Here is a 23,876-nt window from a genome sequence, read left to right as displayed (position 1 = left end):
GATTCTGTTAAGTTCTGTTTCATTAGTTTGCATCCCATTTTCCTGTTTTGTTGCTAATTCTATTTGTTCCCATTCATCATCACAGTTACTATAGTTTTATGTGCACTGGTATTTTTACTAAGATATTTCCTAGTACAGACGGCACAGTTTTGAGAGAATGCACAGGTTTAATGGTGCTCACAATAACTAGAGAGCAGAAGGACATATTTCAGGGAGGTCAAGAGCTTCCATGCCCCAAATTCCCATAAGCTCAGTTTGTTTTCATCCACAGGGCAGCTGAGAGCTTTGGAGATGTGCTGAACTTTATTTATAGAGACAGAGAGCTGTAGAGCAGGAATGCACTCAGCTCTGCTGCTGTTAGGAGCCCAGTTTAACTGTGAATCAGAGCGTAGAACACAAGCAAATCTCTCAAAAAGTGCTGTGATGAACCTAGGACATTCCCAAAGGATGTCTAAACACCAGGTTAACATACTTTATGCTATTTAGTTATTGCTATTCTAGTCATCAATGCGGGTTACTGTGTTATTGTGAAAATCAAGATGGGGGAAGAGCAAACACTGGGTTTTGTTAACCGAATTATGTATTCTGAAGAATGTGAAGTTTCTAGTTGTTTGTGACTGTAGTGAGTGGGTGTTGTGTATTGGACAGGACAGCGTGACACATGATGACCGGACTCGGTCTATTCTTGACTCTGAGGCACTTCAGCCCCAGCTCACACACTCCAGGCTGATCATGGAAGAAGACAGTCCAGAGAGAAGCATCAATGGACTCCAGGACACCGAGATTCCCAAACGCAGCGATGTCAAAGTCTACAAGGAGTTCTGTGATTTCTACGTGCGCTAGTGAGTGTGCGGATCAAACAGCTCCTCTTTGGGGTCATATTACAGTATTTAGTATGCTACTAAATGTTTCAAGCTACAAAATCATTCAGAGACACTAAGAAGAGTGTAGCCTACTCATATTTGACTGCATAGGACTTATATAAATACTTGTAAGGTGTGATAAATATCTTCTGCTAAAGGTAAATGTCAACAGGTGTCTTGAATGTCCATTTTCAATGTATATCTTGGATTTACCTGGATCAGTAAAGAACAGTAAATACCTCATGACAAGGACCAGCTCTGTAAATATTTCAGTGTGATATAGAGAACCTGAAGAAGATATACATCATGTTCCTGTGCTAATTTAGAGCTTCTCGTTCTGTAAGAGCCGGGAACGAGAGACGGCTGGAGATACTAGTGAAACCTGATGGCTAAAGGAACACATTGCTCCAGTTATGTACCATGCTTTAACTGTCTAACATTTGCTGAATGCTTCACAGGCTTGCTCACAGTTTGCTAAAAAGTTAAAAGCTAGTTAGTTAAGCTCATAGGTTGCTTATCTCAAAGCTCATGTGGTGACCACATGCCTGCCATAGATCGATCTGCCTTTCTTCCTGGACAATAACTGTGGAAATGGCAGATAGTTACGAGCTAGTTGCAAATTAGATGAGCTTTTGTACTTTATATTTAATGCACTGTAACAGCTGCGTTACTATTTTTCAGTCAACTGTCCAGGTTTCCAGTGTCATTCACTTCCAGTTATTATAGCTGTATAGAAACAGTATGTTGTGTTGCTTGACACTGCAAACAGATATTTGCTATTGCATTACATTACATTAACATTGTAATCATAAAAACACAGGTTTGTAGCAGAAATAGCCCTTCTTCTGGTTATTTACTATAGCAGCTAAAGAATCTGATATCTCACACAGTTTTGCTTTGAAAATCATGTGGATATGAGCATTCACAGGTATGGTTTCGTACACCGGTATTTCTGTACTTGCGTTTTTAAGAAGCAGTCCAAAACAAAAGTATTACTGATAAATGCACAGCAGCCTAGGGTGGTCTGTTGAGCTTCATGACGTCTGAGACTAGTTAACACTGACTCTGACAGCTGTGTGAGTCGAGTGACCGGTTCTCCAGAAAGCAGATCACACATTCCTCATGTGGCACGCCTGAGCTTTACACAGAGCAGCCCACACACACACACACACTATAAAAGAGACACACACACACACACACACACACAAAGAGACACACACACACACAAACACTAAAAGAGACACACACACACACACACACAGACACACAAACACACACTAACAGAGAGACACACACACACACACACACACACACTAAAAGAGACACACACACACACTAACAGAGACACACACACACTAACAGACACACACACACATTAACAAAGACACACACACACTCACACAGACAGACACTAACAGAGACACACACAGATACACACACACACACACACACACACACACACACACAAACAGACACTATAAGAGACACACACAGACACAGACACTAACAGACACACACACACACACTAACAGAGACACACACACACACACACGCACACTAACAGAGACACACACAGATACACACACACACACACACACACACACACACACACAAACAGACACTATAAGAGACACACACAGACACAGACACTAACAGACACACACACACACACTAACAGAGACACACACACACACGCACACTAACAGAGACACACACACACACACATACACACACTCACACAGACACACACACACACACATACACACTCACACACTCACACACACACACACACACACACACACACAAAAGAACAACTGCGATATTCTCTATATAATGGGGATTCGATGAATTCATTCAGTAGGTGTTTTATTCACAGACTCTTAAGGAGACATCGACAGTTACAGCTTTTTCAATCACTTTGCTACTATTTTCAGAACCTTGATGTAATTTTTCAAAACTCTAGACACAGAACTGAAAAACAGTCTAATGTCCAAAACATTGCCTTGCGCATTCACATCTTTAAAGAAATATTGCACTTGCACAATCATTGGTTCAAAACACAAATTTACTGTGAAATACCATTGAAACATAACTATAGATCACCCACACACAAGCAACCGATAGTTTCACTGTGTCATTGTTCGTACAATCATTAAATATTGTAGAACAAAATAGGTGATACAGGTTTCATTATGGTACTACATGTAATACATCTCTGTAAAAGTACTGCAGTAGTAGAGAGAATACTACAGACACAGTGGAATCATTGAACAAAGTGTGTAATATATTGATGCAAAACACTACAGTACAATCACACCATAGGTTTATTTGAATCAAAGCAAAAATAAATTAGCTATGAAATAGAAAAGAAAAGACAGTACTGTAAAATATAAAATGCAGTGTTCTTCAACTTGCTTGCTTGTATTGTAAGAAACAAAACAGGAGTGATTACTGTACTTCTACATTGTCATCAACTCTGTGTTGTGGATTTGGCCACAGGTTCTCATCTACATCACAATGGATGTTTTCATTAGCCAAACATCTTGGAAAAAACCTTCGGGCATGGTGAATCCAGGCCGGACACTGGTCTGCTGTGATGTCATTGCAGGCGTCATCCATGGCCTGGAGAAGAGTGACTTGAGGGTGCCTATCATGAACCTTCCATCTCCATGCGGAGAAAAATTCCTCAATCGGGTTAAGGAAGGGAGAGTATGGGGTAAATGCAGGGTGGTAAATTGTGCAAGGGCCTGAAACCATGCTTGCACTACATGAGCATGATGGAACCTGACATTGTCCCACACAATGACATAGGTCACACCTTCAGCTCTACAAACCTGATCGAGCTTGCCGAGGTGACAAGGAGAGCTGCATTATATGGTCCAATATGAGGTCTGCGTCCCACCACACCATCTTCTGATATAGCCGCACACATGGTGATGTAGGCCCCACCTTGTCCAGGTACTTGGATGGTTGCCCGCTGGCCAATGAAATTCCGACCTCTCCTCCTTGTCTTGGCCAGATTAAAACCTGCCTCATCCAAATATATGAATTTGTGATGGTCATCATCAGCATCCAGCTCCATCACCTTCTAAAAATACATTTTGGAAAGAGATTTAGAGATTACTGCACAATGTGGAATTTTTAGGAATGTTTTTACAACAGCCATCTTGAAACTGAACTTACCTGAACATACTCAGTCCTCATTTGCTTAACTCTGTCTGCATTTCTTTTGATAGTTGTTTTATAGATACCTGGTGCCTTTTCAGTATGCGTGCAATAGTCTGCAAACTTATGGATCCCAAATTGTTGAACATGTCTTCATTTTCCAAGATATGCTGGTGAATTTCTGTAAGGCGAATATCATTTCTGGCCAGAACCAAATCGACCACAGTCTGCTCCACTATTTGGCCTGGTCACAATTCTACAGGGAACATTAGAGTAAGAAGACACTTGGTCACATCACCTATTCTGTGATACACATTGGTATGCAATCATTTGACAGTTGAGAGTAGCATAATGTTTAGTGCATGCTGATAACTTACCGGTTCTCATTGCGGAAAGTTCTGATTATTGAGGCCGTGGTTGACCTTCTGAGGTTTGGTTGTATCATTGTAGCCGCCTCAGTCATTTTCATGCCATGATTTATGACATGGTCTACAACTATTGCCCGAATTTCATTGGACACTCTATGCTGTTGCTGCCGCTGTCTTGGTCTGTGGGCTTGTTCTCTACCACGTTCCCCCACACCTTTCAAATGAGGCCCCCAGGCCACTTCTCAGAAGTGGTGCCTGTCCTCTACCTCTCAAACGAAGCCCACGAACACCTCTCAGAAGTGGTGCCTGTCCTCTACCTCTCAAACGAGGCCCACGAAACACCTCTCAGAAGTGGTGCCTGTCCTCTACCACGTTCCCCCACACGTCAAACTCTCAGGAAAGAAACATGGTTACAGTATGGCACTCATAATGGAAGTAAACAGGACAAGACAGAACATATTAAAGCACACACTGTTTCAGACGTTCATCCTCATTATTTTATATGTGCTGTCATTAGAATAGTGTGAACATGTTTCTATTGGCTGCATCTGAAAGGCACGTCTGAGGAACATCCCAAACTGATTTCATGGGCAGCATAACGCTCTCATGATCTCACGCACACCCACAGGATTGTGGGATATCTCATGCAGTGAAGGATTCATCTACTGTCTCCAATTGTGTATTGCTTCACTGGTCAGTTACTGTAATTGGACAGTGCGCAAGTTCCTTCTCTCACTCTGTTTTTTGGGTTTGGAAACGTATGCATGTATGCAGTGGAGCATGAATATTGAAATACCATGCTTATATTTTAGTAGAAAAACAGCGTCTCTCAGAACAGAGAGGGTTTCCAGGGGTTAGTAAACGGGTGGCTGCTGTTATGCAGTTCCTCACAGAGAACGGACTGTTCCATGGATAATCCATCTCAACACTTTTAAACAGAATAATTCAGAATAATCTGTGGTACCTATGGGGAAGTATTGAATGCTTTCTAAAAGATATGCCAATAATTATTCACATTGGAGATTAATATTTATTCAATTTATTGGTATTAAATTCCATAACCTCACAGGCTGTGAAAACGTCAGTGTAGATTCTTCAAGGAAACAGACTGGGGATATATTCATGCTTCAACAGAGGATGAACTGTTTGACCGTTTGCATCTGCTTGATTTTAGAGATTTAATTGGTGGGTTTAAACTCCTTGTTTAAGCATTTCGGCATATTTTACAGGATAGGTTTTCTGATTGTACATTGACTTACCAGTTTCTTGAATATAAATGTAATATGAGGCTTAAAGTAGCACTGCTTTCAGTTACTGTAGTTTCCCATCTGTCCATCACTTTGACATCGGGTGGATGTACTGACACCAGTGAGAAAGGGAAAGAGCTGTGACTCTTATTGATTTGAACAGGTTCTCACCTGCCCTGTGATAGTGCTCTATAGTTGCCTGAGTTTGTTGTGATAAAGTGTTTAATAGATAAAATGCTTAGGATGGTCATGTTGCTAGCTCATCAGAATCTGAATGAGCTTTATTCACCACAGGTTACACCGCTGCTTAAGGATACAACCACACAAACATTTCCACACTTTGATTCTAATCTATGTTCTTCATTATAGTAATAACCACATTGTGACAGAATCATGAGATGAATGTCTGTTTGTCTTCACAGTAACATGACGAATGCACTAGCCAATGCCATCTGTGAGCGCTGTAAGGCCAGCTTCACACCGACGGAGAAGATCGTGAACAGTAATGGTGAGCTGTACCATGAGCAGTGCTTCGTCTGTGCGCAGTGCTTCCAGCAGTTCCTCGAGGGGCTCTTCTATGAGGTGAGACCTAAACCCAACATATCCAGCCCTGCTCCTGATCCAGCACCTGACCGACACGATCAATGACCTGAGCACACTGTTAGCTGCTTCACCAGTGGCTGCTTGGGGCCGGATGGTACAAGACCTACCCTGGTGAAAGAAATCTGCTCCTGCTGGTTATAAACTGGTTATGTGCTGGTCCTAAGCAACTAGCTTCTGAATTAATTTGTTCATTGCCTTTTTCACATTTATTCATTACATTTTACTTCAACAATTTCAACAGTAGGCTAGATTGGGGTGGGTTAAATGCAGAGTATATTTCCCTACATGGATCAGTAAAAGTAATCCACCAATACACAGGTCACTATGTAACACATCCGTGTCACTCTAAAATGACGACTTTTTGAGGCTTTTTGTTTTTGTTTGTACCAAAAAAAGATTCAAAGCTTTAATGAAAGCTTTCAAATGCACCGCCAAAGATTCAAACCGATGACCTCGCTTCATTGTGAAGTATGAAGCCTCAAACATCTTCAGTCACGTGATCATGAAGATTTGATACAAGCCTCGACACAGTCTTGAACCAGTCTGCTTCAGTAGAGAAAAACAGGCTTCAGAGTCTCAGTGGCAAACGTCCCATCTCTACTTGGTGCAACACATCTTGTTTGTAATGCTTTTATACTGCTATGGTACAATAATCGTCAAGCAGAACCTGATTTTACCAAGTGAGACATGTTCCTTGGACAACATCTTTGTTGACCCTGGAACAACATTGTGATTGACCAATCAGATTTGAAGAACAAGTTTATAGATTTTGTGAAGTTTACGCTTACAATCAGTGTTTGGTGCTTGTACATCACTGTCATTCATCTATCATTTCCTCTGATTTTAGGGATTACTCATGGTTAAGGTTAGGTTTAGGTGTGGGGATATGGTCAAGACTAAATTTTTTGAGTAAAATGTTGTTCCAGGATCAACAAAATATGTTGACCTAGGAACACATCTAACTCAGCAATATCAGGACGTGCAGTCGTCAAATAATAAAGCACTCACCTGTCAGATGTGAATAAAGTCCATGCTTCTGTCATTCCATGCCCCTTTACTCGTATTAAACAAAAAAAAGGCCAACAAAATAAGTTTTAGTTCTCAGTGCTAGCTGTTAGCCTCATATCACTCATATTTGCAATCTTTGAAATGGTGCACAAAGCCTTTGTTAGTGAATTCATTTAAATTATTTCTCTCTTGTCTGCAAGACAGAGCCATGAAAAATGTTTTTAGTAGATCAGCAACTAGATCTGGTGTAGAGGTGCCAGCGACGGTCAGTTTCTATTAGCTGAATTTCACTTGAATCCCTTGGAAATCCCTGACTCTCGCTGGGGAAGCACTGGACCCAGAGGGCGTGCTGTCATGGAATGTCGGAATCTGATTGGCTGATGAATCTGTCACTAATGCTCGTTACAAATCTGATTCGACGTCTTTCAACAAAAGGCAAGCACTTTCTGTAGAGCAGACTTTATGTAGGATACTCCAGTTCCCTCAACAAAACTGATAGTAGACCATTCTGTGGACATAACACAAATGAGAATGATATCTAATAATCAATAAAAACATTTTTCACTCAATTATATGTTTATGGGGCCAAAAGAGAGGGTCCTGCTGAACCTGACGAGTCTAGTTGTCAACAAGTTCATTTTATTTAGAACCTTTTATTTCTTGGCCTGTTTATAGTATCATATCAAGGACTGTAAACCCTGAATTTGTGATACCAAAAAGTTGGATAACATTTTTAAAGGTGTTCAATGCCACAACAAATGTTTTTAGTGAGATCTGGCCACAACGAATGATCCCTGGCTGACATTATTGGCTGTTTGCTGCAAACATCACGGTTTGTGCTGTAGTTTGATGCCATTTCCTTAAGAACGATGTCATTCAGGAACAAGGTTTCTTAGTTATGTGGATTTTATGTTTTGATTAAAGAAAGAAGGAAAAGAATGAAGAATGTTCTTAATAAATTACATGTCAGTAAGTCATGAGGTTAAAATATTGTTCCAGACACAAGCCTTTTATGATGGAGACATAGCCTGCTAATCTATGACACATGTATCCTGCGCTTGCTTTTGCAGTTTGAGGACAGAAAATACTGTGAGCATGACTTCCAGATGCTGTTTGCTCCGTGCTGTCGCCAGTGTGGTGAGTACACACACCTGATCGATCCTGTAGATGTGAAAACACTTCACCCTTGAGTCGATCACGCATCCTTCTACAATATCAGTACAGTGTTTATGAACCATCAGGATCACCTAGTCTTCAGATCAGATAGTGTCCCAGTGGACTGAATTTAATGGCTCTCATTCTAAAACTGCCACAACATTAAAACCACCGATAGGTGAAGTTTATAACATTGATTATATTATCACGAGGGGTGAGATAGATTGGTCAGCAAGCGTTCCCCTGCCCATCCAGTCTACACAGTTAACAGTGAATGAACTTGTCGTACTGTGCTGAACGGAGACTCTTGTGATGGTTCAGGATGGAGCAGATGAGAGAAACAGAGATGTCAGGGGAATGACTGCACATGCATGACTGCTGCTTATACACCTGATGATGATGATGGACAGGACTGAATTATTAGGTCCCTCCTGAAACTACGTCTTTAAGTCAGGAGCTAAACACAAACAGTTCTGCAGAAGCTTGTCTGCAGCACTCACGACTGAATTCAGCCTTTACTGCAGAATCTGTGCTGTGTTTCCAGGCGAGTTCATCATCGGCCGTGTGATAAAGGCCATGAACAGCAGCTGGCACCCTGACTGTTTCTGCTGTGATCTGTGCCAGGCTGTGCTCGCTGACATCGGCTTCGTGAAGAACACAGGCAGGTCAGTCCAGACGACGCTGTGCTTCAGGTGTGCTCCGTCCCTGTCGAAAAACTAAGGATGTTCTGAAGCATGGCAGCTGGTTTGAGCTAGTCATGTGCTGGTCATAAGTGACTAGTTCCTGCTTAGGTCCAGCTCATAACCAGCTTTAACCAGTTCATGACCAACTAATGACCAGCTCAAACTAGCTGCCATGCTTCAAAACATATCTAACCAGCATATGCTGTTTTTCAACAGGGTTGTACAAATCACAGAGAGCCTCATTTATTAAGTGTTGTGCAGAAACCAACCTAAAATTGATCTCACGATCATCTCTCAAATATGCATACATCTAATTCATAAAATGAACGTAGCACAGAAAATGCACGTATGCATCGTTTTCAGATGTTAAATCTATTAATCGCAAATGATCTTGAACTTGTGCGCAGCTGAATGGTTTCAGCTCTCTGTCTTGTAAACGACTAGTTAATGTCATTAACACGTAAAAGATCACCAGTCATCATCCGAATGATTTCATTTAGAACAGTGGAACCTGAACAAGAAGAAGTGTGTACATCTGCTCAGACCCTTTTACGAATATGAGCGCTGACTTGGATTTAAGCGCACAAAATCTAAAGACACGCACACTTGATAAATGAAGTAGTCATAAAGAAGCTAGTCTATAGATTCAGATTGAGATCTTCTTCTGTCGGCAGACACCTGTGCCGTCCGTGTCATGAGCGTGAGAAGGCTCACAGTCTGGGGAAGTACATCTGCCAGAAATGTCAAGCTATTATTGATGACATCCCGCTGATTTTCAAGAATGACCCGTACCATCCTGACCACTTCAGCTGCAGTAACTGCGGGTGAGTAACATACTCCGATGATTTCAGCTCAGGAGTAGTGTTTGACTCGTTTAAGGGTTTCAGGCAGTGAGATGGGAATGAGATGTCTCTGAAGCTCAGGGTGGAGTGCTTCTTCTTCTTTCAGTAAGGAGCTGACGTCTGAAGCCCGGGAGCTGAGGGGTGAGCTGTACTGTCTGCCCTGTCATGATAAGCTGGGCGTACCCATCTGTGGCGCCTGCAGGAGACCCATCGAGGGCCGCGTGGTCAATGCCATGGGCAAACAGTGGCACGTGGAGGTATTAGACCCAAACACATGCTGTTCTGTGTGAGTGTGATGACTGATCCCGAGCCAGTCTGGGGTGGGATCTTCACATCTACCTTCTGTCCTCTTCTTGTTTTCAGCATTTCGTGTGTGCTAAATGTGAGAAACCATTTCTTGGTCATCGGCATTATGAGCGCAAGGGCCTGGCATACTGTGAGACCCACTATAACCAGGTAAAGTCTGGACGTTAGCTCATTTATCAATCAAAAACTGACAAGAAACTGATGCATTATATTTTACTTCAAATCACTGAAATGATGTAATAACTTGCCAGGATGTTCAGATTTATACAGTGTGTGTTTAAATGTGGAAGAAGTGATCAGGCTCTGCACCTTCAACATGCTGGAACATCACTTTACATTTAGCTTCAGTGGGAACTGGGTGAAAATAGGAAATAAATCCCACACTGAAATTGTATTTATGTATATCTAGACCAATACAGTATATTTCCTGTTCAGTTTATATAAATCAACATCATGTCAAGTTTTCGCGATGTAAATGTAGATCTAAACCCCATTAGAGAGAACACACTGCTCTGAAACATGATCTGAATGAGTCCACTTCTCTCACAGCTCTTTGGAGAAGTCTGTTTCCACTGCAACCGCGCCATTGAGGGAGATGGTGAGACACTGTTCATATAACGATCATAATCTGAGGATCTACAGCAAAGAGCCCATGTGTGCTTGACTCCTTCTCTTTTGTGTTGAAGTGGTGTCTGCGTTGAACAAGGCCTGGTGTGTCAAGTGCTTCGGCTGCTCCACGTGCAACTCCAAGCTGACCCTCAAGTGTGTACAAGTGTTTAGATGTGTGCAACACAAACAACAACATTAGCAGACAAACGAACACTGTTCTTAATGTGTGTTACTGCTGTTAATGTGAACAGATCTTCCATGCATATATAATTTTTGACCGCATGATCTTTAATCATGATCGCTGCTCTTCATGTCCAAATAAACCAAGCTACATTTACACCGATCACATCTGCATCCAGTCATCTGTTGTCTGATTCGTCTCATGACTGATGTCTGTCCTGTAGCGATGGAGGACCTCCAGTCAACTCTACAGCTCAATGGGACTAGACAGTGGGACTTTTACTAGAAGAAATTCTAGGGGTTCTGCATGACATAATAAAAGGATATTATTTAATATTTCCCAAAAGCAGACACTATAAGGAGGGTGGTGTGATGAAACCGTTAGCGCAGAGGGTGATGTGTATCTCTCTGTGCCGTTGTTCAGGGATAGGTTTGTGGAGCTGGATCTGAAGCCCGTGTGTAAGCACTGCTACGAGCGAGTGCCAGACGAGCTCAAGAGACGCCTGTCCAAACAAGACTCCAAAGACACGAGGAAGAAGAAGATGCCCATCTGTCTGTGACGTGTCTCCTCAGAGGTCAGTTCTGTCCCTCGTGTCACTCCTCCGTCCAGCTTCTCAACACAAACACACAAACAAAACACATTTCTCTTCTTCCACTGGAGGCTGATGCAGCCTCGGAGCCGTAAATGTTCATATACAGATTGTAAAATGTAAAACAAATGTAAGCCATTTCATCTGTCTTTGAAAGAGACACAAACAGAATTCATTTAGTTCTGAAAGTTAACAGAAGTTATTTTCCAAATGATGACATGATGATCATTTTCAGTGCACGGACCCTCTCCCTCCCACCTTTCTTATCTTTATACATTCACTGGGCACTTGTTTGGTTTTTAGCTACACCTTGCTTTTTCCTTCAGAACTGCCTTGATTCCAGGTTCCACAAGGTTCTGGAGATTCCTCAGATGTTTGGGTCTACAGTATTGTTCAAAATAATAGCAGTACAATGTGACTAACCAGAATAATCAAGGTTTTTCGTATATTTTTTTATTGCTACGTGGCAAACAAGTTACCAGTAGATTCTCAGAAAACAAATGAGACCCAGCATTCATGATATGCACGCTCTTAAGGCTGTGCAATTGGGCAATTAGTTGAAAGGGGTGTGTTCAAAAAAATAGCAGTGTGGCATTCAATCACTGAGGTCATCAATTTTGTGAAGAAACAGGTGTGAATCAGGTGGCCCCTATTTAAGGATGAAGCCAACACTTGTTGAACATGCATTTGAAAGCTGAGGAAAATGGGTCGTTCGAGACATTGTTCAGAAGAACAGCGTACTTTGATTAAAAAGTTGATTAGAGAGGGGAAAACCTATAAAGAGGTGCAAAAAATGATAGGCTGTTCAGCTAAAATGATCTCCAATGCCTTAAAATGGAGAGCAAAACCAGAGAGACGTGGAAGAAAACGGAAGACAACCATCAAAATGGATAGAAGAATAACCAGAATGGCAAAGGCTCAGCCAATGATCACCTCCAGGATGATCAAAGACAGTCTGGAGTTACCTGTAAGTACTGTGACAGTTAGAAGACGTCTGTGTGAAGCTAATCTATTTTCAAGAATCCCCCGCAAAGTCCCTCTGTTAAAAAAAAGGCATGTGCAGAAGAGGTTACAATTTGCCAAAGAACACATCAACTGGCCTAAAGAGAAATGGAGGAACATTTTGTGGACTGATGAGAGTAAAATTGTTCTTTTTGGGTCCAAGGGCCACAGGCAGTTTGTGAGACGACCCCCAAACTCTGAATTCAAGCCACAGTACACAGTGAAGACAGTGAAGCATGGAGGTGCAAGCATCATGATATGGGCATGTTTCTCCTACTATGGTGTTGGGCCTATTTATCGCATACCAGGGATCATGGATCAGTTTGCATATGTTAAAATACTTGAAGAGGTCATGTTGCCCTATGCTGAAGAGGACATGCCCTTGAAATGGTTGTTTCAACAAGACAATGACCCAAAACACACTAGTAAACGGGCAAAGTCTTGGTTCCAAACCAACAAAATTAATGTTATGGAGTGGCCAGCCCAATCTCCAGACCTTAATCCAATTGAGAACTTGTGGGGTGATATCAAAAATGCTGTTTCTGAAGCAAAACCAAGAAATGTGAATGAATTGTGGAATGTTGTTAAAGAATCATGGAGTGGAATAACAGCTGAGAGGTGCCACAAGTTGGTTGACTACATGCCACACAGATGTCAAGTAGTTTTAAAAAACTGTGGTCATACAACTAAATATTAGTTTAGTGATTCACAGGATTGCTAAATCCCAGAAAAAAAAAATGTTTGTACAAAATAGTTTTGAGTTTGTACAGTCAAAGGTAGACACTGCTATTTTTTTGAACACACCCTTTTCAACTAATTGCCCAATTGCACAGCCTTAAGAGCGTGCATATCATGAATGCTGGGTCTTGTTTGTTTTCTGACAATCTACTGAACCTACTGGTAACTTGTTTGCCACGTAGCAATAAAAAATATACTAAAAACCTTGATTATTCTGGTTAGTCACATTGTACTGCTATTATTTTGAACAATACTGTATATTGACGTGAATCCCAAAGATGAGATCTGCTGACTGTAGGTCACTGAAGTTTAGTGTCTGAGATGATGGGGGCTTTGTGACGTGTGTTATCTGGCGGTAAGGAGCCATCACAAGATGGACACAGACATGGCAGGCAACAAGTATGCTGTGCGGTTTAATCAGTGCTCAGTGAGTACAAAGAAGTGTGCCCCAAAACAGCCATTACACCACCGTCAGCAGCCTGAACTCTGACACAAGGTGATTGCTGATTCAGCGTCTGTGCTAACGAGCAGACTAATAAAGTGAGTGTCCTAAACAATATACACTAAAAACATGAGGATCAATCGGGGAGTGTTGCCAAAAGCAGCTATGTTCTGTTGTTCCTGACAGTAATCACTAGTTAAGAGTGAAACACAGCCCAGGCCTGCAGCTACAGAGCAAGCTTGATATGTTGTGTCCAGTCGACCCCATTCCCAAATGAGTAGAGCTGGTCAGAGAGCACTCTTACGTCACACTTCACATCGCTCTCACACACTCCTTCAGAAGACTCAGAGTCAGTACAATGAAAGAAAAGTCAGCATGTTTTTAGTGATCTACTCAAGAATCAGAGTGTTTTACTCTCAAGTCACTTCTGACAGGTTTTAAACATCAGGCCCTTGGGCTTCTCTGTCTCCTAGAGAGAGGTGTTTGTAAGAGCGTTAGAGTCTGTCTGATTAAATATACACATCCAAACGCAAGGTGTTTCTCTGTGGAGTTTCTGAGATGTCATCATGTGCAGCACTAATGCTTTCACTGACCATGACGTTCCTGGTGTGTGTGTGTGTGTGTGTGATCAGAGGATTTCTCCTGTGCTGTTTTCAGGATCTGCAGCTGAACACCAGACCTCCATCACTTCTGTTTCACCGGACCGGACAGAACTGATCAGGAGCGGTCACAACTCTGATCTCTGCTGCAGTTAACAGAGGAACGTCTCGTCTTGAGTTCTGCTGGACTGTGTTTCATGTCTGGTTGTTATCACCGAAGGGTCAGCTGTAATAACTGTATTTTTGTTCACTATTAAGAGCGTAACTGCACTAGATGTGTGTGTCAGTCCTCAGACAGTAAATCCAGTCCTGAAGCAGGTGTGTGTCTCCTGGATGGGAAGCAGCGGTCATCATGGTCACTCATTTACTCGCTCTCATCTCACTTAAAGGGTTAGTTCACCCCAAAAATTAAAGTTACCCCATGATTTACACACCCTCAAAGCATCCGAGCTCTAGATGACTGACTTCTTTCAGACAAATCCAGTCAGTTATATTAAAAACATCATGGCTCATCCACGTTTTACACAATCCTTCTCATTTTGGGGTGAACTACCACTTCCTTAAACGCAGAATGACATCACTAACTGAAGTTAGCAGTTGTCCTGAACTAAAGGAGAAACGGTAGGGGTGTTTTCCTTTGGTTCAGAAGTATTTGACCCCTTGTACAGCTGATCAATGACAACACTTTGAATAAATCGTGAAACTCAACGTCTGACGTTTATTTTATGTTCTTGAAGTGGAAAGAAACACGGCAGTGTTTGTGTGAAGCGATCTTCAAATACACACATTTAACAGAGGAAGTCTTTTTCTGTCCAATTCTAGGAGGAATCTCTGGGGTGAACACATTCAGTAATAAAATAAAGATTTTCTTATTCACTTTGACAATTAGCAGATCACCTTTATTAGCACAGAAACAATAATAAAACAAGCCGATTTACAGGAGCGTTGAGCAGGAGCTCACAGGATCTGTCCACACTCGGAGATGCTGATGGTGTGCGTGGGCTTCCCGTCTTTAGTGCCCAGCTCTCCCATCCTCCTCACCACATCCATGCCGTCTTTGACGAATCCGAAGGCCACGTGCTTGAAGTCCAGGTGCTCTGCTTTCTTGAGCGTGATGAAGAACTGAGAGTTGTTGGTGTCTCTGCCGCGGTTGGCCATGGACAGCAGCCCGGGTCCTGTGTGCCTCACCTCGAAGCTCTCGTCCTCAAACTTACCTCCGTAGATAGACCTCCCCCCCGTCCCATCATGACTGGTGAAATCACCGCCCTGAGACACACACACACACACACTACATGTAATACACCTTGACTATTCAAACTGTGTGAATGTTATTTTAGGTTCCAGTGCCCTCTGTGTTTACAGCGAGTGAGTCCTCACCTGACACATGAAGTCTGGGATGATCCTGTGGAAGACGGAGCGGCGGTAACCGAAGCCCTTCTCTCCCGTACACAGAGCTCGGAAGTTCTCCGCCGTCCGGGGCACGATGTGAGCGAAGAGCTCCATGACCACTCTCCCAGCATGCTCCTCATCGATGGAGATGTCGAAGAACACCACAGGGTTGGAGTCTCGAGACAGCGCCTCTGCGGCAGACGTCTGAGCGGCGTCCGTCTGAGACATGCGGGTCTGTGTGTCTGTGAACGCTCGTCTGAAGGACTCGGCCAGCTCGGGAGTCTTGAACTTAGCTGCCAGCTGCTCCACCTTCCCATCTCCCTCTGTGAGGACACATACAGACGTCAGCACACACACGGTCTTATTTGAGCTACAGGTGAAGAAGTGGAACGTGTGTGTGTGTGTGTGTGTGTACCGGAGTAGTCGGTGGCGGTCCACACCAGAGCGTTAGCCGAGGTGTTCATGGGCTTGAGCTCGATGCCGGGGCTGATGGTGTGGTTGGCGCACACTTTGAGCACCTGCTCTCGTCTCATCAGCAGGCGATAGCTCTTCTTCTCGGGGTGGAAGAGGATCTTGATGTCTCCCACGCCGCGCTCCTTCCACTGGTTGAGCTCGCGGTCCCAGCGGTAGAGTTTGGCTCTCTCTTTGAACAGGATCTCCTCGTCCTCCTCACCGGACCTCACCTCCACCTGCAGGAGCCGTCACACATGTCACACACACACACACACACACACACACACACACAGAGAGAGAACATCACAGCTAGCACTCACCTCGGGCAGGGACACGATCGGCTCAAAGTGGATCTCGTCACTGTGGGGCGTCTCATCATCGCTGTCCTCCTCTTCTGCTTCTTTAGTTTGAGCCGCTGCGCTCCCGAAGACTGAGGCTCCTGCGCCGGACCACGAGAAACCAGCATCTGCAGAGACAAACACCTGATCACGTGATGTTTGAGATCGCTCACAAGCTTTAACACAACAGCGCTGAGTGACCGGTTAAGAAACACAGAAATGAGCTCGTCTTCATGAAAACTGATCAGCATTCACGGTTCAGATCATGGATTTAAAGAGGTGATTGATTTCCTTCTGTGTAGGTCAGAAACAAGGTCAGGTTAAACAACAAACAAGACCTGATCATGTGCTTCTCCAAACTCAGTGTTAGTGCGGTCTAAAGCACAGCTCAGTGTTTCTGTGTTCAGTCTGTGTCTGTTACAGAGCTGTGTGATTGTGCCTGTGTTCTTAATAACACTGAGTTTATGACAGATGGAGCTGCGACTGCTGAACAGGGAAACACTCACCTTTTTTACCAAAAGCAAATTCCCCTGAAGTCTTAGCGAGTTCTGCAAATGAAAACCCAGCGGCAGATGTGAATCCGAAAGAGAGAGCTGCAGGAGGAAAGCAGAAACACATGATGATCAGCTGTTTGAGTGAGTGTGTGCTCTCTGAATACAGCTCACGGATGATGATCGTGTGTGTGTGTGTGTGTGTGGAGAGAGAGAGAGACTGCTGATGGTCTGGGGATGCTGCTGATAACGGCTTTAGATGAAAAACTATGCTGAGAGGAATGTGTTCAGGTGTGCTCGTGATTAGATCAGGTCAGCTTTACTCTACACAGCCTGTTCAAATCTTAGGGTTAACCTCGCATCTTCTTGAGGGAAGAAAAGCAGCGGTTGTTCAAATCTTCAATGTACTGTCATTATAAAAACATCATTATCGTTTAATTCTAAATGAGTAAAAATGGCTATTTTTTGTACTTGTCATTTTCCTTTTGCAAGTACTTTCCTAGATGTTACCCAAGTTTTCTATCTCAGTGACAACCAAATAAAGGATTTCAAGAAAAAACCCTTTTTGTTAATATAATTTTGAAGGTCTAGAATCAGCCAAATGTTACAAGAGATCTATAGTGTTGTATATTTAAGTCTACATTTCTATTTGTTTTAATTTCACTGTATTTTGATCATGATGTCCTGTTGGGGAATCTGTCATCAGTGTCCTGCAGCGTGTTAAACTCAGCATCTGTGATTTATTCACATCTCAGAGATCAGATCTCATTATTATACGCATTATGAATGACTGACAACCGACGCTCGTTAACTGATTATTAACCATTAACTGACAAGATTATTTTAAATTAGGAAGGATCAGTGTCTGTGACCCGTTATAAAATACTAACATTTGTTTCCCAGGGGTTAATATTACATGAGCAAAAACCTGCAGTGCTTCTGCTTAAATATTTTGACCTTTTAAATTATTGTATTAATAAGTCAATTTTTAACAGTCGGTTAACAGTTAAAATGAACATCCCTGGTTTGCATCCAATGTTTCTTCAACTTTTATTTTTAAGTTGGTTTATTATGAAGAGTTTAGTTCCAAAATGCGATAAACGCCTTTTAACAAAATGAGTTTCTGTATTGTTTTGGTCCGATGCCAAATATTCTCCTCATGCATCAGATCCCCTCACTGGCACATTCACATACGATTAACAGGTGAAAACACATGCTCACATGTTCACATAGGTCATATTAACTACAGTATGCTAATCTTGCTGCAACACAGACCTGTGAGAGACAAATCTCTCTGTGTACTGAGTAAGAACTAGCCTGGTAATACCAGACTCTGCTACTTCACTTTGCTTCGTAGACAGAGTCTGCAATGGCACAATAGAGAAGTGTTTTCTCTCTCTCTAGGGGGCGCTTGTCTGAAGTTTAAAATCATTGGTTACCCGTAGCCAATCAGATACGTGTAGTTATGACGTATGTTTTGCGCCTGTACAGCCGCATCGAAGCACAGACATCATGCATCGAACTCAAATCTATGATTGAACTTCCACCGTAAACCTGTTGTTAACACATGATGATGCGAGCGAAATACTGGAGTGAACATGGCTGTAAAAGACTTTTGCAGATTATGCGAAGTTAATCTACGCATCTACGTCACGGCTCTCAGCCCGCCCTCTGTTCGTTGATTGGCCCGGCTGTTTCCAGACCGGTGGCAAACAGAAAGCTCTGACGCTGCATCAGACAATTATTCAGCAACCACAAAGCAAACCTTTCACATGATTTGTAATCATTGTAATCATGTAAAAAAGGAATGAACATTAGTAATCATCATCCTGAGGTTTAACTGGCGCTCACCTGTAGCTGTGCTGGAGTCGCTCTCACTGCTTCTCTTAGTGGAGAGATCGATGGGACGGCTGCCATCAGTCTGACGCTCCTCTGCTCCGCCGTCGCTCGGCTCGGGCTTCAGCTGTTTGTCTAGAGGAGCTGATGAAGAACCGCTGATCTCCTGCGGTGCGGACTCCCAGCGAACGGGCTTCACCTGTGTGTCCTGAGGAGCTGATGAAGAACCGCTGATCTCCTGTGGTGCGGACTCCCAGCGAACGGGCTTCACCTGTGTGTCCTGAGGAGCCGATGAAGAAACACTGATCTCCTGCGGTCCAGACTCCCAGCGAACGGGCTTCACCTGGGCCTGCTGTACCTTCTGGACCTCAGTGCTGAAGTCGTCCAGTTTCTCTGCCTCTGCTTCAGAGTCGCTGCTGACGCCGCACAGGAAGGTGGGAGGCAGGAGGAGGCGTCTGGCTCTCTGCTCCTCGTCTGCTGTCGGCCGCTTCTCCCACACCAGAGTGACCTCCGAGTCTGCAAACACAACACAGCCCTGAGAGGAGAGTATATGCTGTCCCATGACACACGGGTTACATGTCGACATTATCAACAACGTTGACAAAAAACTGTGGACAAATATTCTTGGTGTCGACTAGTCATTGGATCTTAAATGAGCTAATGTAAGAGCCTGTAATAATGCGGTTTGACCAGTGTGGAGCAAGACTGTAATTCAGCTCTCCTCAATGCAATTCAGGAGAAGAGCAAACACAGCCGAATAAACCTGAAGCTGCTGAGCGCCGCATGTAAATATATGCTGTGTGCTTTCCTCTAATAATGAAATAAACAGTAAAAACTGACATCGGTGTGAATGCAGCAGATAAAAACATCTGATTGCAGCGATGTGGATGTTTGCATGAGCTCCGAGTATGAGTAAAGTCCAGTCATGTCACGTTTAGTTACATGACTGGACTTGTTAAATCAAGTTAAATCAAGGAGCTTTACAGTATTAAACATGAAAAACCACAGTCAGTGTCGAGTTCAGTTAGAATTGCATCTTAATTTTCTGTTATAAAGCAGCTCACCAGTGTGGAGCTAACTACGGATAAAATATTTGTATTAGTGAGGGAAATAAATAAAAATATAAATGGTTTGCAAAGATCAAAGCTTGATCCAGCTCAGGACTGTTTTGATTTTCATAACCCTATAAGGTATTTTAAGGGAGATATTTTTGTGAATAAAATAGTTTCTCCAACAATAAAACTTCTTATTTACCTTTATTTTGTTTGCCAATTATATACATTTTTGTGCATAAAGTTAAATGTATAATTAATTAATAATTAACCCATCTCTTTTAGAGAACTACAGACCAGTTTCCCTTCTTCCTTTCATTGCAGAAACACTTGAACGTGCTGTGTTCAAACAAGTCTCTACATTTCTCACACACAACAATCTCCTTGACAGCAACCAATCTGGCTTCAGAAGACATTCAGCTGAGACGGCCTTGCTCTCAGTTGTTGAAGCTCTAAGACCGGCAAGAGCAGAATCCAAATCTTCAGTACTTATCCTGCTTGATCTGTCCGCTGCTTTTGACACGGTTAACCACCAGATCCTCCTATCAACCCTACTGGCAAAGAGCATCTCAGGAACCACACTTCAATGGTTTGAGTCTTACCTATCAGAGAGGTCCTTCAAAGTATCTTGGAGAGGTGAGGTGTCCAAGTCTCAACATCTAACTATTGGGGTGCCTCAGGGCTCAGTTCTTGGTTCCTGTGATGTGACTATCGTGGATTCGTACATCGCGATATCGATGCTTAAACGACACATCGTGCAGCCCTAACGTGTACTGTGCTAAGCTAACGGAGACTTGTTATATCACTTATATATCATTGCTCTTTTTGTTGTTTATTATTGCTTCCACTGTCCTCATTTGTAAGTCGTTTTGGATAAAAGTCAATGTCTATTGATTAATCAGTGAAATAATCGGCGACTATTCGATTCTATTGTTCTATTAATTGTTGCATTAATAGATAATCAAAATAATTGTTTGCTGCAGCCCTATTACTGGGTTAATCTTTTTCATGTTTCTTGGGTTGGTTGATGCACCGGGGACCTGATTTTAGCAATTAAAACCTGGAGTCAGATTTTCATGATGTAACATTTAAATGTTTTCGTCTCTTTTATTCCATAATGAAGCGTGCATCATGTGGTATGCAAGCATCATGCCTGCTTCAACATCTCTCACTGTTTACACATGGATACACGTGAGCAAACTAAGGAGCATTTCTGACTGACTTTGTTTCGATACACTAGAGGTGGCGGGTGTTTATATATTTTGCCTGTGAGAAACATGTTCAGCTGAATGTTATTTAAAAGTGCGATATAACTAACTTACAGGGTAAATTTCAGTATTTTGTTCACGTATTCCAGTTTGAAAACCACTGGTGTAGAGCAACCTACCATGATCAGATGCTCCATCAGCTCCATCCACATACAGCTTCCCCTTCAGATTCCTCACTGCGCTCTCAAAATCCTCATCTGAAAACAGTGGTGTGAATCTGAGGTTAATCAATTCTCAGTGACACAAAATACTTCAATCAGAAGATGTGAAAGTGTAGTTCTGAGAAGTGCAGCTCTGATTAACTAAACTGGAAATAGAGTGTGGATCTTACCATCGCTGTCTTCGTCACTGATGTATCCGGGACTGTTTTTGTAACAGAAGAAGGTAGGAGGAAGCATCAGTCTGGCGGCCAGCTCTGCTTGCTCTCTCGTTGGTTTACGCTCAAATACGATCTCAATATCATCATCAGACACGTCTTGAGCGCTCTTCTTCTCTGACGGAGAGTAAACTGAGCAATAAACAAAAAATAGATTAACTAAAGCAATAACAACTGCTAAACAGATAGTTCATCCCAACATGAAAACTGCAGATCTATAGTGGTGTGACTGACAAATGTGACCGTTTCAAAGTCACAGGGGTCCAAAAACAAAAGTCCCATTGGCTTTATACTGTGCTGGGAAACACAGAAGGAATGGAGTCTGGCCTGAGTTTTCATGTTTGGTAAACTCTATCTTAAAGTGCTCACCATGATTAAGAACGCGTTGTCAAATGTCAAAACATGTAGCAGACTGAAGTACTCGGACCGAACGTTAAATCAGTAACTTTCCAAAGACACACACATGCAAACACTCATGCTCTCTATCAAACCTACAGAAGTCATATGTCACTCACACTCATCAGTTAGCGCCTCACACATCAGTACTGACTCTCACAGATGATCACCATGTACCACATTTAAATACACAGGAAGAGAAAAAATCGTGTGACAAGCTGATGGGCACGATGCATTATCGGACACGATGACTTTGGTTTCCACTATGTTTACTTGTGCTGCCAATACATTTACTGCTATATACAGGACAAAAGTCCATACACCAAACACTTCTCCCTGGATCTCTTTCAGGTTTCACACACAGAAACCATTTGTGCCATCAAGATCACACGAAGTTCGTGATTTAGATCGTAGATTGGGGTGAATGAACAGCGCTCTCTTTCACCCTCAATGCCGATGACTGAAGTGCCCTTGAGCAAGGCACTGAATCCCCAGTTGCTCCCCAGGCGCTGGATATATAGCAGCCCCCTGCTCCGGGGAGGTGTTCACTTCTCACTGCTGTGTGTTTGTGCACTTGGATGTTTTAATGCAGAGCACCAATTCAGAGTATGGGCTACCATACTTGGCAAACTTCAAGACTTTCACTTTAAAGGGGGGGGGGGGGGGGGGGGGGTGAAATGCTCGTTTTCACTCCATCTCCTGTTAATCTTGAGTACATATAGAGTAGTACTGCATCCTTCATAAATCCAAAAAGTCTTTAGTTTTATTATATTCATAAGAGAAAGATAGTCTGTACCGATTTTTCCCGGAAAAACACGCCTGCGGTTCCAACACACGATCGTGACCCTTTTTCGTTGGGATTGCATCATCCTTAAGAAATAAACGATACGCAAATCCGTCGTCAAACTGGGCCTTGTTTTTAAAACGAGCATCTTCGAAATGCAGGGAACAAACACAAACACTTGCACAACTCCGTTGATACTCTGTAAAAAATAAACTCCATCCACTGGTCCCTTAATGCTGTTTCTCTTTTGGTAATCTGGTAAACTGCAGGGTTGTCTTGCCCTGGCAACCAAAAACACACTTCTTTTGTGACATTTGGCGACGCTCTCGCTCTGATCAGTGAAGTCTGTTGTGCTCTCAGTGCTCTGCTATACGGGAGCGCGCTCTTCCGGCAGAAGTGTCTCAGGACCCATATAAGGAAATTCAGCTCCATCTAACGTCACACAGAGCCATACTCGAAAAAAACTTTCCCAAACTTGTGACAAACCGGAAGGAGTATTTTGGGAACAGAAATACTCCTTCAAACGTACACCTTAATTTTTGAAACTTTGTCCATGTTTAGCATGGGAATCCGACTCTTTAACAGTGTAAAAAACTCAGTATGCATGAAATAGCATTTCACCCCCCCTTTAAAATAATTTAGATCCTACCTGTCCGATCGCTACCATTTTGTTTATTTAAATGGGGAGTCATCTCATTTAATCACCAGTAAAATATGGAGTGCCACAAGGATCTATTGTAGGTCCTCTGCTATTTTCAATATACGATCAATATGTGGCCCCTTGGTAATATTATTAGAAAATACAGGATTAGTTTCCACTTTTATGCCGATGATACTCAGCTATATATCTCAACGAGACCAGATTCAACTTCTAAATTATCTAATCTAACAGTGGAAAAAATGTAAAAGATTAGATGATCAATAATTTTCTCCAATTAAATTAGGATAAAACAGAGATATTACTCATTGGACCAAAAAATAACAGCACACAATCTCTTGAATTACAATTTGCAACTAGATGTATGTACTGTTACTTCCTCTACAGTCAGAAATCTGGGTGTTATATTAGACAGCAACTTGTCTTTTGAAAATC

The 23,876-nt window shown here is 42.5% G+C and overlaps 2 protein-coding genes and 1 long non-coding RNA gene across 34 annotated transcripts in view; 1 reads left to right on the top strand and 2 right to left on the bottom strand.

Annotated features, from left to right (window-relative positions):
- Window positions 1-334: 334 nt before the first annotated feature.
- Window positions 335-15,108, top strand: lims2 (LIM and senescent cell antigen-like domains 2). Its single transcript, XM_052564625.1, has 12 exons — window positions 335-462; window positions 649-842; window positions 6,066-6,225; window positions 8,325-8,391; window positions 8,954-9,074; window positions 9,767-9,916; window positions 10,041-10,191; window positions 10,298-10,390; window positions 10,790-10,838; window positions 10,927-11,002; window positions 11,454-11,604; window positions 14,459-15,108. Exons 1-11 carry the CDS (start codon window positions 337-339, stop codon window positions 11,587-11,589), a joined length of 1,323 nt encoding a protein of 440 aa, XP_052420585.1. The 5' UTR covers window positions 335-336; the 3' UTR covers window positions 11,590-11,604; window positions 14,459-15,108.
- LOC127964436 (uncharacterized) lies at window positions 2,713-4,768 on the bottom strand. The gene is made up of 3 exons (XR_008155046.1): window positions 4,406-4,768; window positions 4,047-4,284; window positions 2,713-3,951 (listed from the first exon to the last, which is right to left on the bottom strand). It is a non-coding gene; the product is annotated as an uncharacterized LOC127964436 (long non-coding RNA).
- ranbp2 (RAN binding protein 2) overlaps window positions 15,099-23,876 on the bottom strand; it is a 231,696-nt gene continuing 222,918 nt past the window's right edge. For 26 of the 32 annotated variants that reach the window (XM_052564565.1, XM_052564564.1, XM_052564554.1 and 23 more), the window contains 9 exons: window positions 21,559-21,735; window positions 21,347-21,424; window positions 19,107-19,423; window positions 18,923-19,034; window positions 17,087-17,173; window positions 16,563-16,708; window positions 16,205-16,478; window positions 15,778-16,112; window positions 15,099-15,666 (listed from right to left, as the gene is read on the bottom strand). In XM_052564565.1, coding sequence (XP_052420525.1) covers window positions 15,358-15,666; window positions 15,778-16,112; window positions 16,205-16,478; window positions 16,563-16,708; window positions 17,087-17,173; window positions 18,923-19,034; window positions 19,107-19,423; window positions 21,347-21,424; window positions 21,559-21,735 — 1,835 coding nt within the window. In that variant the 3' untranslated portion in view covers window positions 15,099-15,357. Of the gene's footprint in view, window positions 15,667-15,777; window positions 16,113-16,204; window positions 16,479-16,562; window positions 16,709-17,086; window positions 17,174-18,922; window positions 19,424-21,346; window positions 21,425-21,558; window positions 21,736-23,876 lie in introns of all 32 variants that reach the window. The other 6 variants (XM_052564550.1, XM_052564557.1, XM_052564567.1 and 3 more) reach the window with 5 other exon arrangements.

This window comes from Carassius gibelio, chromosome B9, assembly GCF_023724105.1.
Source record: "Carassius gibelio isolate Cgi1373 ecotype wild population from Czech Republic chromosome B9, carGib1.2-hapl.c, whole genome shotgun sequence".
Lineage (NCBI taxonomy): Eukaryota > Metazoa > Chordata > Actinopteri > Cypriniformes > Cyprinidae > Carassius > Carassius gibelio.
This window is presented reverse-complemented; position numbering and strand designations above follow the sequence as displayed.